We start from the raw sequence: 20,304 nt of genomic DNA, 5'->3' as shown, positions 1-20,304 counted from the left end.
CCCCCCCCCCTAAAATGCGTCCGTTTGCATGAGTCAGTAGTGTCAAGTATCAACTCGCCGATAAATAGGTTGATTTGTGTGGTTTTGTTTCGAACATCCTACAGGTGGAAGCACCAGATACAACATGGGGACACGACATGTTTGAAGGTCATGCTACAGCACACCCTGCAAGATCAAACAGAGTATCGTCAGGAATAGAGACGGGCACAAAACTCCTCATAACTAACTTGGATTATGGTGTTTCCAATGAGGATATCAAGGTAATTTTGTAGGATTTACTTCAGAATATGTTGGGTCTTAATTAATGAATTATGATTACAAAGCTTGTATGTTGTTGGATGTACGTGTGTGTGTGTGTGTGTGTATATATATATGTATTTGTACGGTATATGTACCTATGTGATATTGCAAACTGAATTTGGCTGGTCAGATGTGTTGTGTTACCGGTCAATGGTAGACACTCTGGAATGGAACAAGCAGTTTAGATGCCGAAGGTGTTAGTTAAATGCTCAATAGGTCTCAATTTATGATCGGTTTGGGTATTTGCACAAAATTTATGACCTTTCTGCTTTGCTCACTAATAGTTTATGGGAACACATAATAGTGAAGCTTTGAAGTACAGCATTGTCTATTTTTGGTGGTGCAAGTCAGCAATTGTCCCTTAAAAGGGAATATAAGTAAAGTGTGTTAAAAATATTTCAATTTGGAAAGTAGGCATCTTATGTGGGATGACCTTGTAAGGAATACAGAAGCTAAATATCCAAGTAATCTTTGTTATTTGCTGTGCAACATATCCCCCTATTGCCTAATATGGTTGTCGATTGCTCCAAAGTGTTCTAAATATTCTTTCTTAGGGCTGCTTAGGAGACCACCTAGGCATATTGTCCCCCACCACTTTCATTAGCTAAGGTCGTTTTAATTGGACGCCTATGAGTTAAGCATTTGTTACCACTATGGTCAGCAATGAGCCACTGAATTAAGCATTTTAGAAAAAAAAAATTAGGCACGGACTGGTGTCCTTTGTCCGATTATTAGCATTCCGTAAGTAGCTGTGAGTAACAGGGCTGTTGTGGTTGCACTTTGGAACACGGCTGAGAAAAAGTTGGAAAGTTTTGGACCGGAACTTACAAATTGGTATTAGTCTTACTTGATAGGTTGCAAAACTATCATCAATTTCTTGAATTCTTTATCTTTCTGCCATCTTCCTCAACAACTTACAATCAGCATTCATATATACCCCTATTTACATTCATATCTGAAAAATCCGAAGAAGTGGAAGACGAATGGAAGGATAGACATCACGCCTCCTTTTTCATGATATAAAGGGCTTGAAGTTGACATAACATGCAACAGAAGATGGGAATCTGAAGGAATGGTTGGTATTGAATGATTGAACAGCAATAATAAGGTGAGAAAGTGGTTCATGACCGTGTTGGTGAAGTATGATCGGAGGTGCTGATGTGGATCTCCATCAATAGTGTTGTGTTCTGAGAGGTAATTAGGAGGTGTTTTGCTTGAAAACTTGTTGTTTTGCCAATTGTTACCTGAGCAGTAGAATGCTCTCTATGAAAGCCTGCCTGATCTCCTTACTGTAAACTCTTTTAACTTCAGTTCTGTATTCAACTTGACCTTTATAGGTTTTACCATGGCAATGTCAACCTGTTGAATACTTCAAATGTCCTCAGCAATATGGGAGCATTATGTTTGCAGAAAATGGAAATTTTGCATCCCTGTACTTATAAATTTCGGCTTGGTACACTTTAGTATTATCTTGTTCATGTGCAAAATCGTGGGACGTAAAGAATGCCAAATAGTTCTTCCTAACACAAATCAGAACTATTGGATTTAGATAGTCTGCTTAGATAGTTCTGTGTGATAAAAAGATAACTTATGTTGCTCTTGTGGTTCATACTGGACAAACATCAAACCACATCTATTTCATTCAGCGTCAATCTAGATAGGATCTCCAAGTTTCTCCGGAGTTCTTGCTTATTCAGTACTTCACATTCATTTTAATGGAACTATCCCTTAAACTGCAAGTCTGCAACATCCATGGCCCCCTTTGATCACTGTGCTCTTCTCAAGAAAGCAGCATATTGGTAGCTTTGCCAGGCTGGCAGGCTCGGTTCCTATCCTGGACAAATCCCACCTGTCCCCGAACTGCCAGTCTCTGAGCAACAGTGAGTTGCTGAGAGTATATAGCAATGAGATAAACCAACAGTCATTCCCAGTCAACTGTAGGACGTAATCTGCGTTTGTTCCCTTCTGTTAAACGAACCAAAAGCATGCATTGCATAAAATGGGGTTATGACTGCTTTTAATCAATCACTATATATTTTGAGCTCCCCCCTTAATTCTGCAATGTTGAGCAATAGATATTTACTTTAATAATTTTCACAACTGGCTTAAGGATAACCAGTCATTGTTTATGCTGACTGTTGAATTTGGACAAGATTTACATCTAAACGGGATGGTTTTCTGTTGTAGTGTAGCAGAATGATTATTTCTTCTTTTTTTGTTTTGGTTTATCAGTTGGGGCCAAAGGCTCTATCCTCAAATGTTTTCGCCTTCTTGGCTTGCAATGAAACATGGCATGATGACCATAGAGCTACAATTTGTGCTTAAAATTCTGATTTGTGTAGGAGCTCTTCGCAGAGGTTGGTGACATAAAGCGAGCTTCAATACACTATGATAGGAGTGGACGATCAAAGGTACTCGAGTTTGGGAATACTCTCATCCTTCCAAGAAATTTTGTTGCCTGCCATAGTTATGAGAAGTGTTTTTCTTAGGGAACGGCAGAAGTAGTCTTTTCACGGCGTAGAGATGCAGAATTGGCTATCAAAAGGTATGATAATGTTCAACTTGATGGAAAACCTATGAAGATTGAATTGGTAGGAACAAACATGGGAAACGATGGTGCTGCTGCCTTGCCTTCTGCTGCCAATGTGATGTATGGAAGCCAAAATGGTGCACCCAGAAGGTATTATCTTAAAACTTGCTGTAATCTGTATGTGCTTAATGTAAAATACATCTATACCTCGTGTGCTGCATGGGAACTTGAACGATCTACTTTCTATTTATGATTCGGACGGAGGAATAGTTGACTGTTGACAATGGTTGCAAGAGACCATAGTCAACAGTGGTTCGAGATTTTGATGACTGACCTTTACATGGACACATGGTTCTAGAGTTTTTGGACTTATATTCTAACATGAGCTGAAACGAAAATTATGAACCATGACAATACACAAACTGTGGGATTAATTTGTACAAAATCAAGGCCGTGGTGTTAAACCTGCAGATCGTGCAGGTATTATGTGCACGTCTAGCACATATAAATTCTATTTCCATGGTACTTGTTAGTTTATATGTCAGTAGGATACTGGAAATAGAAATATTGCAGTTGTAGTTGATCTTCAATTGAAAAGGGTACTTACCAGTTGTTTTTGAAAGAAATAAGGATGGTACATGTGTACTCCGAGGAATGTAATGCTTTTTACGCTCCCCCACAAAAGAAGCTCATCCTAGTATGTGTTCTAACTAGTTTGCGACTGGGACGGTCCCCAAATAGGTAAAAATGGTTTCTATTTTGGGTCGTGCCAGAAAATGCAGCGCTTTCTTTCTTGTAAAGGTTTCTTTCTAATTTTATTTATTTGGCCATTAGAATTATTACAAAAGATTGATTGTGGTCCACAAGTTTTCTCATTCTTTACCATATCAAGGGGTATTTTAGGTTTTTGATCACACGAGATTTACCTGGCACATCTTTGAATTTTGTTTCACACTTGATCTGCATTTCCCTATTTCATAATTCCATATTTCTTTCTAATAATATATTCATGACTAACTCGTGTGCTTTTTTCGTCTTTTTACTGAATGACAAAACAGAGGTGGAGTTATGGGGAGACTTAGAGGTGGTGGTGGTGGTGGTGGTAGGACAATGAGAGGTGGAGGTGGAGGTGGAGGTGGAGGTGGAGGTGGAGGTGGAGGAGGAGGAGGTGGTGGTGGTGGCGGTGGCGGCAGAGGCAGGGGTAGGGGTCGAGGTGGGGAACGTGGTGGGAAGGTGTCGGCAGAAGATCTGGATGCAGATTTGGAGAAGTACCATGCCGGAGCAATGCAAACGGATTAGAGATAAAGTTTGATGAAGATAAGTTTGTACGAAGAAGGGCGAACAAGAGTTGTTTGTATTTCCCAGGGTTTTTTGTGCTTACAGAACCATGTCAGAAAGGATAATTTTATTTATATCTCTATCGGGACGCTGTTCATGGCTTTCATGTAATATTTCAGATGTTTTATTCATTAAAATGCTGGTGTTTGTTATAGTTGAAACATATATATCTATATATACATATAGATATAGATATAGATACGTGTGTTTTTATGCTAATCCGGGCACGGTATTTGGGAATCTCGGAGCTTCATACTCAAGATAGGGATATTTTATTTGCACCTATAACAGTTTGGACAGCTTATTTGCTCAGCCAGCACTACTCAGTTTTCTCCATTAAGCCACAAAAAGAAGTTAATACCATAAATGTCAGAAATAATCCCACCCTCTCTTTTGCCTCCCTGAAACCCATCGGTTTCCTGCCTATCCAATAGATAAATTTATATAGGGACGTCTTAACCCACATGGTATAATGAAAAAAATGTAAACATTGGATTGTTTACTTGCGGCTTAATTAGGCTTATTGGTCTATCTAGCTTATTCGCACAGAACATGGCTTAATCGCACAGATAGAAATGGTGTTGTCCCCATTCACCCATAAAAATGACACCCCAACCCCTTATTTAAAGCACCGCCTCCTACCCATTTGAGACACCCCATCTTCATCCTCTATGATTTTTTGTTTTGATGTTCAAATAATTAATATTGGGGGGTAAATCGGTCATTTATGTTATTTAGACTGTAGGTTCAAATAAAAAAGGTAAACAACAACACCCATTTATCCATACAGACAAATTTATCCATACAAAACTTAATAAAAAATTGGTAAACAGCTCCTAATCAATAACCTTGCTAAAAGAAACATAAAGAAGGCTATGAAATGACAAATCTAAGCACCTACCAATTAAATGCACCGTCACGCATTATAAATGTAAAAAATAAATCTTGATGTTAACATATATAAGAAGAAAATTGATCGATGATGACGCATTTAACAATGGATACGTTTAGCCCACCCCATATTTAATTTGATTTAATTCCACAAATGATGTCACATAACACCAATCCTCTTTTAAAGGCTAAAAATCCCACGTATACAAAAGGCCAGCTGATTGATGAATTGGAACAATTTCATATATAAACTTCCTTGCAAAGCTTTTAGCCTGCTAAATTATCATTAAAAAAAAACATCTCATCTTTCATCTATCACATTGTTACACAACTAACAAAAATGCCAACCCACCTCAAAGTAAATGTAACTCAACTCAGTCTCTGCGCATTTTCTTCTGTAGCTTGTCTTGGGTTCGATACCTCTCTCGCCTTTCTTCTCGCTGACGTTTTTTATTCACCACCTCTTCTTTCGCTTTCTCCGTGTCATGCTTTTTCTTCTTCTCCTGCTTCTTCAGTTTCTGCTGCTTCATCTGCAAATCAACCAAAAAACATCAAATTATTGGCCGTTCTCAACCCCCAAAAACTGCTCTTATTTACACACACTGGTCCAAAAGCAAAAGGGTACCGACAAATTGATGCAAGAAATGCAGATAAAATCAACTTGAAACCTTTAACAAGCCATAAGAAATGGAAACATCGAAGAGACAAATTGTCGACTAGGAGGAGCATAAAGCGTACCTTGTTATGCCTAATCAGTTGCAGATGCTGGAGAAGTTTATGAACATCTCGTTCATGTGGTTCAGCGACAACAGCTCTTCCATCTTTCTTTGACTTGGTGTCCTTGGGTTTCGAGCGGAACGGAAGTGCACTTTGCAATGACTTGGGAACAATAACAGGGTTGAACTTCTTTAACGGCCTTTCTATCGGCTGTTGGAGTGAACATGTAAATAAATGCTTATAAGTTTCCAAGGAGTATGCAATGTGTATGCATAAATACATACAAACGGAAAAGTTCAAATGAGAACCATAAATATTTTGAGAATCTGAAAACCAACTCTCTCATGGAATATATATGACAAATAACCTTAAAATGTGCATGAATATTAGTCATCGTGAATAACTGATGAACCCAAAATATTTACGGTACCTAAATGAACCTACCCCTAGATACATCATGTGACCAAGAGATAAATGTAAATTACCTTGTAGTGGGAATCTTTGTTGTCAGGAACTCGAAGATTATATTCTCTCCTTAACTCTCCAACCGTTCTCACTCCACGCCACGTCTCACCACGGGCTTGCAATGCTGTTGTCAGAGGGTTGTAAAAGCACGGGACGTCAACTTGAGTCCAAGCACGCAGGAAAACAATATCACTCATCAAAATTTTATCCTCAAATGTACACCTAGCTATCCCATCTTCAGGTTGTCCTCCGTTCTTTTTAGGCTTATTACCAAGCTCTATCTTTCCAGCCTGATCATATTCAACAATCATAACTTAAGCTTTTGATATCCATTTTTACCAAACCAGGTGCCACATACTTGACTTATGGCTGTTGACAATACGGACGATATATAGACAAAAAAATGTGAATGAAAATAGTCATGTACAGAAGAAAATGTACCTTCTTTACTTGCCCACGAATTCCACTAACGGTACGAATAGATGCACCTTCAAACCTAGCTACTTCAAGATCAGAAGTGAACATTTTTTTGATAAGTGCTGTTTTCTTATAAATCTTGCAGGGCTCGCCAACTAGCTTTATCTTCTTAACAATTTTTGCAGCATGGTTAAACTCCAGAATAACTGCAGTTGCCGTGATTCTAAATGATGCCTGAAAAACTATCACTTTTAGCACATGCCGAAGGAAAACCCCGGCCCTCACCAATGATTACATCAAGAATACTAAAAACATGACAACGCAAATCAAGCTAGTTTGACCATGCATCAAAATTGCATTCACGTTAGAAGTAACCACACAGCTTCAAATTTCAAACAGTGCATTGTGATTACCATCAGTATGATAACTTATCTCACTGATTTTTATCAAATAAAGGACAAAAAATCCAGCTGCTGTAACTCATGTTCAGACACCGGGATGGGTTGTAGAGCACTTGTGCATACAATTCAAGCATATGAGCTCTAATGGGTAAACTTGTGCTTTATGTATGTTCGCTATTACCTAAATACAAAGTGAACAATTATGATTTGGATACAAGTTGAAGGTTGTATCCTTTCGTCAATTGGGACTGAAGAATGTTGTTTGAACATAAGTTCAAGGGTACTCCCATTACAGGCTTATGGATTATATTGTTTGGGCTTATTTCATTAGTCTTTAAAATACTTCAAATTGTGAACTTTACAGATGTGATATAGAACTGTCGGATGCCAGAAGTAAAAAAAGAAATTTCTCAAAAGGACCTGCAAAGTACTATTCTATCTCTCAAGAGACTCGGAATAGTAGTCTCTATGCTGTTAATATCGCGATATATCGGCGATATATCGGATATCGCTCCTAGAAAAAAAATCGGACCATAAATATCGGTCAAAATATCGGGGCCGATATTATCGGCGTTATTTAGCGATTTTTTAGCAATATTTTGAGGTAAAAATCGGACCGATATACCGATTTTATAAGGTTCAAAATTTTGGGCTTTTGTTATTCCATGGGCCTAATTTTTTGGGCTAAATTAGGTCTGAATCTGAAATCAGTGAAGCTTCCTTACTCCACAACGTCTTCTTCTTTCTTGTATTGGATGATGTTGACTCGGATGTCGAACCTATTGCTTGCGATTAGCTTGTTTTTGAACACTTTAGATGATGTGATGTTTTAATTTTGAAACTATATTTCTAAACTCTAATTAATGAATATTATATATATAATTCTAAGAAATGTTATGTTAACCACTATTTCCGATATATCACCGATATATCGAATATCGGTCCTGACCGATATTTCGTATTCTGACCGATATAATAGCATAGAGTAGTCTCTAGTCATCAATACATTACTCAGCGGTTTAACGACTTCTCTCTTTCACGGAGACAACGAGGGTTCAAGTCCCTCTGGGGGTAAATCATACACATAAGAATGATATTTTCAATCGCCTAAAATCAATTAGGCGTTGGGTCGATGCCCGAGTGGTTTATACTTCTTTGTCTTCTCACTAAAACTCTTACATCAATGTCAATCCTATGTACCTTCATCTAACTATCGAATTCAAGTAATTGGGTAAACAAGTACAGATTATTTCGTTGTGTGCAGTTGATTGAGATAAAATACTGTTACAACTTTGTTTCTTGAGGACCATTTTTGGTGACCATCTGCACAAGTATGGTGATAATGGGCATGAAGAAAGCAATCTTAAGTGCTGTGCCCAGTCTAAAACCTTTTTTTTGTAATTTTTCTTTGGTGGTAACTTGTATCCATGAATAATCAAAACTAGTTTGTAATTGTTATGCCAAAATCATTTTCTGACATGTGACATTTGTAAAGGGAAAATGCTGCAATACTTATTGGACATTCAGGGAGGGAGTATATAAAGACTAGAGTGGGCATATGATGGAGAACCATAGAACGTAGGTGGTAGAGTTTTGATGATAAACTAGTGCATAGATAATATCATATTATTACATTGTCTTTAATGAGCAAGAGTATAGCATGCATTAACTGCCTAGATTACAAGAAATGTTGGTCAATTAGACATAGAAATAGCAAGCTTGACTCCTTTAGCATTTATAATCAGGAACAGCTAATATGTAAAAAAATACAAAAACAAAGACGAACCCAAGGAAGTATGCAATCAACTTTTTTCCAAGAATGAGTGGCCAGAACTTATAGGCCACTATAAATGTTATAGATCATAAAAAGAAGCCAGCTAACCTGAGTATTTGACAAATTCTGCACAGCCACAACCCCAGTGTTTGGAGGTGCAAGCGGGCCCCAAAACATGGCAAGGCAATGCATGTGTTCAGGAGTATACTTGAGCATACGATGACGCCCATTGAGGTCCTCAATGGCATATATAGGTAGAGTTTGGTAGCGCCTCCATCCAATAGAAACAATTATAGGATCTTTAGTCTTCAGAACCTTTTTGTGCCATCTATGACGCTTAAACCTTGCCTAGAAGAAATGAAAACATCACCATGTTAAAAGGTGAAATAGGAGCAATAGATCACATAACATGGATTATCAACAAGAAACACCCAATAATCAACCTGAAGTGCATGTAACTACCCAAACAATAGGCTAGATGCAATTTTCTAACTCAAAACATATGAACATATCACCCAAGTGTGCATGAGCATTTGTCGTATATAAATATTATATACTTCAAAAAAACACACCAACATATCAATTAACCAAATTTTCAAACAGAACAAACAAGGGGGAGGGCAGGAAAAGGTCGCACAAAGTTGCCCTAATTTTTAACAATTGAGACAGTGTCTTAGAATTCAAACCAATACTAGTAATGCGGAAAACAAATAACCTTCTACATTTTTCCTAACCTGCATATACCCAACGTTTTCCTCTGTGAAGCCGATTCCACCAACAAGAATAGGATGGCAGGGATCAAAATGTTCGATCAATTCATAAGGAACATCATGAATCTCCAATCGAAGGTAAGTTCCTGTTCTGTAACCTTCTATGTCTACCCGTGTGGCCTCATCCAGATCGGTGAGTTCAGCTATATTCCTTTGCCTTTGAAGTTCAGCTTCCTCCCTCAACTGCAGGAACCAACTATGAATAAAAGCAAGTAATATTTCAATGACGATTATCTAATGACATAATATTACCTTGTCGAGAAAACCACCTTCATTAGCTTGGCCATTGTTATCCTTGCCTTTGTGGCTGTTGTCATCAGCTTCGTCAGGTGATTCAGACCCATTATACGTATATAGGAATCAAGGACACAAAACATATGCCAAACAAGAATCTCTACCAGTAAAAAAAGCAAACAACTATGTGATGATGATAACAGAAGATGATAGGCGAATAACAATGTGGAAATCTCGACAATAAAATAATGCAATAGTATAATCATTTTTGAGGATATTGAGCATCAAATTTTGCACGAAGAGCTAGCTTTTTAAGCCTCCGCTCTTCAGCAGCAGAGTCAGGCTCCTCATTAGCTTCGCCTGTTTGATCACCTTCATGCTTCTCGCCGGTTTCCAAGTCTTCGAACTCACCAAATACAGGACCATCATCATCATTCTCACTGTCCACCTCGGTGGCTTTGCCTCTCCGAGCAGCCTTTGACCAATCTCCGGTTACAAAACGATCACGGATGCTTTCAACTGTTTCTCCATCTTTCCAGTCCCTTACGCTAGCGTAGTTGGTGAATTTTGAGCTATCTTCGGTATTCACTTGATCTCCCTCCAAGCCTTGCCTTAATTTCTGGAACAAATAAGTGAACAGGTAAAAACAGATCAAGTCAATTCTAGACATCATGTACTAATTCAAAAGCTAGTTTTCTTATTTGAAATAATATGCAAACTATGAAGCAAGTATGATGAATGAGCAGCATGAGTAGGCCAAACCTTGTTTTCTTCACCTTTGGGCTTGAAAAATTCTTCATCGTCACTTTCCTCTGCATCACTGTCTTCACGAAGAGAAGCATTTGGTTTGGATTCAGACTGCCCATACACAAGTTGCATAAGATTCATGTTCTGCCTTGATATTGTCCTCTCAACTAATGATTCTTTCCATTTGGAAGCATTTCCCACATTCTCTGCCATAAGCAACAGCAAATGATATCAACTAAAAATTTCAGAGAAACCAACAGCAAAGAGATAAATCTCCAACCAACCACAATCTTCAACAATTGCATATTTTCCAAGTCACTGGAGGGAATGCAAAGAAGATAAACCTTCTTTAATTATCTAACTTTATTATGTGTAGATCTGTTTGCAACTCCCATTACAGTAAAAATCACCTGAATCTTAAAAGAACTGCTTGCTTTATATTGTAATGATATGAACACCTAGTAAGTTAAGATTGGAATATGAAGTGCACCTTCTAGATCATCTTCTTCCTCTTCCCCAGAAGAATCTGAATACGAAGATGATTCTTCATCTGAATTATCGTCTTCTACTTCCTCGTCATCATCAGTGGCCTGCAACTATGCACAACTTCCATGAGAAAAGTCGTAAAAATATTTCTACATAAACAAGGTGGACAAAATTTCCAGCTCCCAGTTGGCAGCAGATACAAGGTCCAAAAGTATAATGACAGCTTGGAGATTGAAAACCACATGTTTAATTTATTCCCCCTCTCAACATCGATTTGAGAAGTACCATTGGAGAAAACCATCATAATGGTTAACGAGAGCACCAAATTTGAGATAACCTTCTATAAAAAATTCTAAACAAAATAGAAAAATATCACAAGCTAAAGAGAAACCACCGACTAAATCTTACATAGTGTCAATCTAGAACACAGAATATAATAATCCAAAAACACAAGCACAAAAGAGAAATGATGCAATGCTTTCAATCCCTACAGAAACAAAAGCTGTACCAACTAACCCACACACAACAGAGAAAGAAGCAGTAGTACTGTAGTAGTAGTAGCAGTAAATAACAATGATAAATCCTTAACTAAATGTATTATATAGACTTGAATTTTTGTAGTTTGTTCATCTTTAAAAGCTGGACTAAGAGTGGATATGATATCCTTTCCATCTCAACCAGGAAAAATGCATATGCAGCCTCGTCCTTCGAAAGGACTGGGAAAAATTAGTGCACTATATAGGGAAGTTCATATAAAATATATTAAAACTGACGTGCTCAGGGGTCCACTTACTTTAAGCAGTAGAAGGTTGCACATTGGCTTGAATCTACTTGATGTCTTTTAGAACACTGATTACATGTGAATTGCATACAACCTAAAGCATTATCAATACTCAACTATGCAGGACCATTCCAGATTTCTAAGAACTTAAGCATAGCAAAACAGCAACCACCAAGATTCATGCAACATATAAACTAAATAGCAATGAGCACTTGGAACCAACTTCCACGGTTGCAATTGGAAATCCCCAGGAGAAAGTAAAATAATATAATTATGACAACAACAAACGCATTTACTCAAACTGGTACAGTGTTACCTCTTGATCATCAAGCTTGCTTTCATTTCCAAAGACTGCTTTTCTCCTCATTCTTCCCTTATGGAACTCAACTTCTTCCTCAATGTTATTTCGTGCACGTTCCTGCTGATTATCTTTTAGTTCAGGGCTGTCACCAAAAGTTTTTGTAGTTGAATTTTCATGAGGGTTTTTAGCTTCTTCCAAGTCATCTACATCTTCACCATCACTATCCTCATCAGAACCAACAGTATCAGGTTCCTCCATAGGTTCTATGGAGTTCTTATGTTTTACATGATCTTCATCGTCTTGTTCATCACCATTCATAACTTTTCCTGGATTGTTACTTGTTTGACTGAAAAAGTTGATAAAACTTTTATTCAACTTCTCATCAACTGAATATTGTGTGTTTTGAAGTGATTTTACAAGAACCTCGCCTACATCCCTCTCCGCTCCTGTGAAACAAGATCACATCAGTTCATGCTATACCAATATCAGCCTCCTGCCGTGGACATTAGCCTACATCAGAATCATATGATAATGGACCTTCTGAAAGAAAGAGCAATGTAAAATATATAATTGAAAATCCGCCATGTCTTTCACTACTGAAACTACAGAAGATAGTAAAAGAAGATTAATCCAAGTGATGATGCTTAATATAAATTACTTGGCCCCCTTTGCGGAAAAATATCCTCTGTTTTTATGCGACCATCTTCCTTCAGAAATCAAAGAAGATGGATGGTCTCAAAATTTTGATAAAGAGCTATCAGTTATTTTACATCATGCAGCAAACTTCATAAAAATACTAAGGTATTAACCTTTTCGTGCATTGTCATCTTCATCACCAACTTTAGAGAACTGCACAAAGTGATCATTAATATTTATGTAAACAGCATCCTTATCATATAAAAGATCCCCCACTCCAGACATAGGTGCATAAAACAGCTTCTCTTTGTCACGTAACCCCTTCTTTTTTGCAGCAGAAGGTAAAGGGCAAGGATCAGCTAGCCCTGTTACACCAGCTACATTATAATCTCCGACGCCAGCAATATGCACCTGAGTACGAGCAGTGGATTAGAAAGTGGTGTATTTGGATCCTTACATAAAAAAAAAACTTAACAAGACGATAACAGGGTATTTAGATATAAAAAGATCTATATTTGAAATGAATGAATGTTACATACTCGAGTGTAGGTGGACGCATAAGACCATGAAAAGAGACCAACAACTTGCAATATAAAGAAAAGATATTTCTAGCAAGAACACACACAAAGACGAGCACATGAATTTTTACATTAACTAGTTTGAATGCTTAAGAAAAGCTCTTTGAAAGGCAAAATAGGATAGATGCAACAAAAGTTACCCAACCAAAAGCGATATTTTATGCAATGCCATGAAAAAAAGCATAAAGGCAAAAGCTATTAGGATCATGGACGGGGGATGTATACCATCATATGTGATAGACATGAAAGCTTTGTCCACCTAGAGCTCATGAAACTACTCTTACTATCATGACTTTGTTATGCCTGAATTAATTGTGAAGGGTAGTTTGATATTTTCATCTAGGTCCATAAATAGTGGCTGTCAATGTGTTGGCCATGAATATTTTGACTACAAAGATCGAATGCCTAAGTGAGCATCATCAGCAGAGCTGGTCTACCGCTCGAAAGTATCCGGATATCTAGGAGAGCTATCCTATCTCTCAAATATAGGTTGTTATCTTGTCCGTTAACTTCGTTTACTATTTGTTTGTTCAATTTTCTGTCATTATTAATATTTCTGTCCAATTCCTATCAGACTTCTCTAGCAAATCAATGTGCACCTTCAAATATGTTTCTGGAATCTCATTAACAGGATAATCTCAATTATGATCCCTCCCCTGATCATGTAATTTCTTCTTTCCCATTTAACATATGCCTCACTAGCCCCCTAATGTCAAATAATTACATATGGAAGATGTTCTTACATCAATGTCCCATGGGTTTTGCCCAATAGATCATGTTCATTTTACATACCACTTTTAGTCATGTACTTGTTCCAAACCAATCTCACACTCTATGTAATAATGTTATGCATAATAGAACACATGACTGACAGATCTTGTTACAGAAAAGGTAACAATGCAAAACAGAATGTAAGACACAAACTTATAACTTTGACTTGCAAAAGACAGTCCAACGTATTCACACAAAAAATACGCATAGCAGTGATGAAAGGGCAAGGGTAAAAATGCATGCCTTGGTTCCTCTTTTCATGTTGCAACCACGCAAATAACCATACAACGTCACGTTCCTATCACACTTCTTATTCGTGGACACTTTATCTGGGGCTGTGACATCTTCGAGACGGTCGACCAGGATGTAAGGATGAGTGGTTCGCCAAGACAGAGGATGAAACTTCATAACAGAAATGAACCTTGCAAGATTATGAATCTCACGTTTGACATACCTGTTTGCCAATGAAAATAATATCACCTCACTGTGTATCAACTCATGATACTTAGCCAATTATATTTAAGTGTTAAATGAAAGAATAGACTAAATACATAAGCACTAAGCCACTCACTTTCCATGAATAAGACCAGATAAATAGAATAATTTGGCCCCATCATATATCTCAGTCCAGAACCGATGCTTAAGCCGCTGCTTCGTCTTTTTGAGTTTCTTAACATCCTTGAACTTATCAAGGTGTGTAAGAACACCCATAACCTTGGGGAATCCATGAACTTGCAAAATGTTAAGGAACTCAAATGTTTCCTGCAAAAGAATTCCATATTAATTTACAGTTACACATTAAATGCACATGTGCATGTCACCATGGAGAGTTTTGGAAAATCATGTAAAAGGAACTATAGAAAGAAAGTAATTGAATACTAGAGCAAAAGCATCAAGTCCTCTATCAAATTCTCAAAAACAAAATTAACATAAAGGGTACAGGCACTAAGTGACTTACTAAGGTGCAGTTGCATACTTGCATTTTATTAGCATTGAATGGTAAATGTTGATAAACAATGCAAGCTTGTTCTTGTGATATGGACTCATATTGCATCTCTTATGACCATCCATTACCTATACCACGTTTATCATGGTTGGAAGTACATAAAAGCATGCATTGAGACAAGTTCCCAAGTGCTCGTTTATCATGTATAAAAATGATGCACTTTGAAGTTCTTTTCATTTCAAAAGTTGACTGTATGTCATCAATTCTTAACAATGTGAAATACTAAACATACAGACGCATAAACAACGAAAACCCACCATTTCAAAACCATAGCTCCCGTCAATAAGCAGCAGTGCCAGGTCAGCAAATTTTGCGGCATCAATCATACCATTGATATCATTTGGGCATTCCACAAATTGTAGCCGCCTTTGCTTACCTAACATGAAACAAAAGAGATATGTCTCAAACTTCATGAATACCATTAGAACCTATTGCATTTAAAATTTCTAATATACATACCTGATACGATGGTAAGTGGACCTCGTACATCTGGTATATTATGCTTGGTGTAGTGCTTAACAAGAGATTTTATAAGTAGAGACTTTCCAACCTAACATGCAAAGTCACAACTGCAGTTAATCCTAAGAAAAAGTTGAAGTTTCCACATTATACAACTCCAAATAGACCTATTAACATGTTGACACCTCAGAACACAACGATCAGTATTACTATCATGATTAGAACTCCCCAAAAAATCACCCATGGTGTTTAATTTGAATTAAATCCAATTGATCATAAATTAAGTTTGATGAGAACCTGAGGTGGCCCGTGCACAACAATAACATAAGGAGCAGGTTCTCCTGTAGTACGATCAATGGTAGGGATGTGGAGACGACGCTGCTCTTTCTCCGAAGCACGTGACTGTAGGCGCTTAGCTTTCACTGTCGAATTGAAGGCAAATGCCTACATAACATTTCAAAGGTTTTGTCATGATTCTAAAACTGATGGTATCAAAATTTGACTATCATTACAATCACATCTTCTACATATAACTCCTTCCTTTCCAGAAATAGAGTAAGCCTTGCGACATTTGTAGATGTAACCAGGGTTACATTCAAAATTTTAAAAATGGATATAAACCTCAATCGTAATTGCTATAGTTGGTGCTACATTGCTACGACATCGATAATTTACAACCATGGATACTACGAATGGATGAAAACAGCTAAGTACTAAAAACTTCTTTGAAATTCAACACCGCTATGATAACATATACTATACTCTTTCCAAAAAACAGAGCAACAGTTCGAACTTCAGGAATGTAACACGAGCTACTCTCAACTTCAAATTTGGTATAATTTCACCAACATAAGAAGCGTTAAAAAGTTGTGTCAAATACGAGCAAGATCGATAATGGACAATAAAGAATGCTATAAATCATGAAACAACCAACAAGTTGATATTTTTTTCGAAAACCTTAGGGTTTTGCTTCTTCTCTTCGGTGAGGTCGCGTTTCTTCTTATCAGTATCAGATTTCTTCTTGGCGGAAGGACCAGATTGACGAGACCTGTGAGACTTCTGAGGTCGCTCCATGCTCCGTGTGTGTGAGAATACGGACGTTGATGGCTGCGTCAGGGGTTAGCAGAGGTCGATGGAGGGTTTAAGGCTTTTGCGGCGGCGAGGACCTCCAACCGCCCTTGCAAAATATGAAATTACAAAAGAGGCCCAAATTTTGGGTTAAAAGGGGTAAAATATGTTTCACTTCGCACCCTTGTAATATTACTAAATTACAAATTAGTCCATGTACCTGTGGTCCATTTGGGGTTTCAATGTCACCGTACTTCAAATGGAAATTGTTCCAAAATAGTCGACCTTTTCAATCAAATTCATTTTTTAGTTATTTTTTTATTAATTAAAAATTTTAATTTTTTAATTAAAGTTAACAAAATGGCTTAAGCAACGTTCTAGAAAGATTAAGAAAAAGGACCCAACTTTGGAGCCCAAAATTCAAAGTGTTAATTTGCACCAAACTTAGCCCAAAATACATAACAGTCCCTAAATAACATATTATATCTTTTCAATGGCAAATTACATGAAAAAATAACGTATTTTAACTTGATTCTTAATTTAGATAAGATATTTTCAAAACCTTTATTTTGGTACCTAAAATGTAAAGTTTTAAACTTTTAAATACTCGGGTAATCGGTTGCAACATTAACCGGATACTATAAAATAACTTATACATAAAAACTAATTTTAGATTTAAATATCCATGTCAGCAAATAATACTGAGTTGGATAGCACATCAGTATGGTAATCGGTTAATGCTTCAACCAGTTACCCGAGTACTTCAATGTTTAAAACTTTACATCTTAGGTACAAAAATGTAAGTACGTTGCCTAAAAATATGAATCAAATTAAAGTACATTACTTTTTCATGCAATTTGCCCTTTTTCAAATACTACTCTTTTTTTCTTATGTTGTTTATTTTCTTGAAAGATATATAAGGTCGCACACAAAAGGTGAAAACTCATCATTTTTTTTTAACACGTATAAAATATCGATTGGGCAATATGGCAATATCCATCGATTGCATGAAGTAGCAACTTTTGCATTATCATGAGAATGTTTCAACCACTTTAACATACTTACTGATGTCCTTTTAATAATTATTTGGTGATTATTCTCTTGTATGATGCAAATCGAAATAACTGACCACTTCACTCTAATTGTGTTTTGATTAGCTCGAAGCAACTCAAACATTACAAGATGAACAAAGACTACAATACCCCTAGGCCAAAGACCATTTGATCATACCAAATAACTTCAGTAGCGACGAGGCGTCATCAAATTTGTCCTCCTAAAGCACAAACTACAGTACAGGAGTTTAAGAGCCTATATCTGATTTGAATTGTGTGCCAATGATGAACGTTTATTGTTTATTCACAACACATGTCTGTATGAGTTCAATTATTGTTTGACAACGTAAGTGATAAAATATAGAGGTTAAATAACACGCCAAAATAAATGCATAGTGAAATAAATATTATGGTGAAATACCTAAGTTAACTCATCCATTTGAAATTTAACCACTAATGCTCACCTTTCAATTTTCGAATTTGAAGCTCGCAGATTTTCTTAACTCAAATAAATCTTCATTCTCCATGACATGCTTCTCAAGTTAAATCATGATTTTTTTCATGTTGACATTCAAGTGTTTTTTCACAGTAAATATAATAACTTAGATTTCACAGTAATATTATGGTTTTTTTTAATAACTTCGATATCCAACCCGCTATACGAACCGACTAATCATAGAACGACAATCTGTTTTGCAGATAGCCCGGAGTCACCGCATTTGAACCTCCGTGGTCACAAGAGAATTTTTATTCCTTATTGGATTTGAACGTGAGACCTCTTAGTACTTTTGATCTTTGGAGCCAAATTCAAACCAATCAGACATCACCTTTGTGGTTCTAATAAAGAACCACTTTGGGGTATTGGGAATGAAACATCTTTAACTACAAGTAATAAAAAGGTTTGGAAAAGTGGCATGCTTTTTCAAGAATTTGTCGGTTGGTTGGTGTGATAAGAGAGAGCAGTAAACATTATCTTCAATAGATTTTTTTTAAATAAAAAATCAAAAGTTAATGTTTATGAAAAGATACTTATGTTTATTTTAACAGCTTCTTCATTTATATATAATAATAATATTAAAAAATTCCGATATAATTCATAAAATATTATTTATATTTACTAAACATCTAATTTCAAACATTCTCATTGGTCAAAAAAATAAAAAATCATTTTTAAGGAGTATTTTAAATTGGAATATCTCTCATATTTTTTCTATTTTAAAGAATTTTTTAATTGTTTTAATCAAAATCTTAATTTTCTCAATCTTGAAAAATCTGTTTGTTGCAATGGTGCAAAGAATCATTTGGGATTATTGGAAGGTAGGCATACCCTAGATATTTTAAAATGTGAACATGAAGAATATTAAGAGTAAATTACATTTTTAGTCCTTATCATTTGTTAAAATTTTTGATTTTTATCCGTGTGATTCAGAAATTACGATTTTCATCCTTATTATTTGTAATTTATTGCTATTTTAATCTCTGAATTAATTCTTATCTTTTTAAGTATAAAAGGCCAAAATAATAAAGAATTGTAAACCACAATAAATTATAAATCATAAGAACGAAAATAACAATGATTTACATACTATAAGGATGATAAATCACAAGGACGAAAATTGTAACTTTTAACAAAGCATAGCAACGAAAAAGGTAATTTACTCTTTTAATTGCAGGTAGCAAAAAAAGTTTGCAAAAAGTGGGTTTTTCTCTCAAGAATGTCGGTTGGAAAAGTGGATTACACCGTTAATTATGTTATTAAAATATTACATATATATTAATAAATATTCAATTTTAAGGGTTTTTTTTTCGTGATCGACAGAAATAAAATAAAATTTATTTATATACCATGATAATCAGTTTTAGGGAATTCTCAAAATATACAGAATTTTACACTATCTTTCAATTTCTTTTTATATTTTGGGATATCCGCGTTGAAGAAAAAAAAATTGTCTAATACATTCAAGACGTTCTTGATAATAGACGGTTGCCCAACTCAGTCAAACATAGTCGAAGGCTTGATAATGTGTGGTTATTTCTCTTACCACATAACACAACATCGAGGACTCAACCATGTGATATTGGGATTATTTCAGTACTCAAATCTTATTATCGTCGTTTTTATTCTTGCATCTTACATGGCCTCGAGGTTGAAGCATTAAATAGTAAAGAAAGAACTGACATTTTGAACGCTCAGTATAGTGTTAAAATGGCTTGGGATTTTGAAGTGAAGACATGACCTGTTATTGCAACATCTAGGGAGACGAATTCGAAACAATGTTTCCAAACCAGAAGTTGGTGAAGCAGATGAAGGTATACAAAGATTAAACGATGTCAGCTCTAATTTACGGTACAAAAATGTGGTGGATGTTGGATTTATTCAACTGGTAGTGAACGGTAATGATGATGAGAATGATCTTGAACCAAATGATAACAACGTGGTCCAAAATATGTCGTCAAAATAGGCATTTCAAGTAATGGTCACCTTAAGTTAACAAATATTTCAACAACAGGGGCAAAATATCATTGGACGTTGTGTATGATATACAATAAGTTAAGGTCGAGGTTCGTTTTGTTAGGTGGGA

General features: G+C 36.2%; 2 protein-coding genes across 3 annotated transcripts in view; one reads left to right on the top strand and one right to left on the bottom strand.

Moving 5' to 3' along the window:
* Window positions 1-4,320, top strand: part of LOC112520997 (THO complex subunit 4A-like) — a 17,351-nt gene extending 13,031 nt beyond the window's left edge. Inside the window, exons 3-6 of the mRNA XM_025129619.1 lie at window positions 69-260; window positions 2,643-2,711; window positions 2,790-2,980; window positions 3,889-4,320. Coding sequence (XP_024985387.1) covers window positions 69-260; window positions 2,643-2,711; window positions 2,790-2,980; window positions 3,889-4,129 — 693 coding nt within the window. The 3' untranslated portion in view covers window positions 4,130-4,320. The remainder of the gene's footprint in view (window positions 1-68; window positions 261-2,642; window positions 2,712-2,789; window positions 2,981-3,888) is intronic.
* Window positions 4,321-5,188: 868 nt separating this feature from the next.
* LOC112521101 (ribosome biogenesis protein BMS1 homolog) lies at window positions 5,189-16,760 on the bottom strand. 2 transcript variants are annotated; one of them, XM_025129777.1, is made up of 18 exons: window positions 16,560-16,760; window positions 15,900-16,046; window positions 15,603-15,693; window positions 15,401-15,519; window positions 14,709-14,899; window positions 14,381-14,591; window positions 12,962-13,199; window positions 12,168-12,598; window positions 11,075-11,180; window positions 10,600-10,790; window positions 10,115-10,456; window positions 9,856-9,951; window positions 9,568-9,786; window positions 8,942-9,181; window positions 6,683-6,892; window positions 6,262-6,531; window positions 5,798-5,986; window positions 5,189-5,589 (listed from the first exon to the last, which is right to left on the bottom strand). In XM_025129777.1, the coding sequence occupies exons 1-18, from the start codon at window positions 16,674-16,676 to the stop codon at window positions 5,434-5,436; spliced, it is 3,564 nt and encodes a 1,187-aa protein (XP_024985545.1). In that variant the 5' UTR covers window positions 16,677-16,760; the 3' UTR covers window positions 5,189-5,433. The 2 variants fall into 2 exon arrangements, with proteins under 2 accessions (XP_024985545.1, XP_024985547.1); XM_025129779.1 differs by having other exon boundaries at window positions 11,075-11,174.
* Window positions 16,761-20,304: the final 3,544 nt, after the last annotated feature.

The sequence above is a fragment of the Cynara cardunculus genome, assembly GCF_001531365.2.
Source record: "Cynara cardunculus var. scolymus isolate 2C chromosome LG 11, CcrdV1, whole genome shotgun sequence".
In the NCBI taxonomy this organism is placed as follows: domain Eukaryota; kingdom Viridiplantae; phylum Streptophyta; class Magnoliopsida; order Asterales; family Asteraceae; genus Cynara; species Cynara cardunculus.
This window is presented reverse-complemented; position numbering and strand designations above follow the sequence as displayed.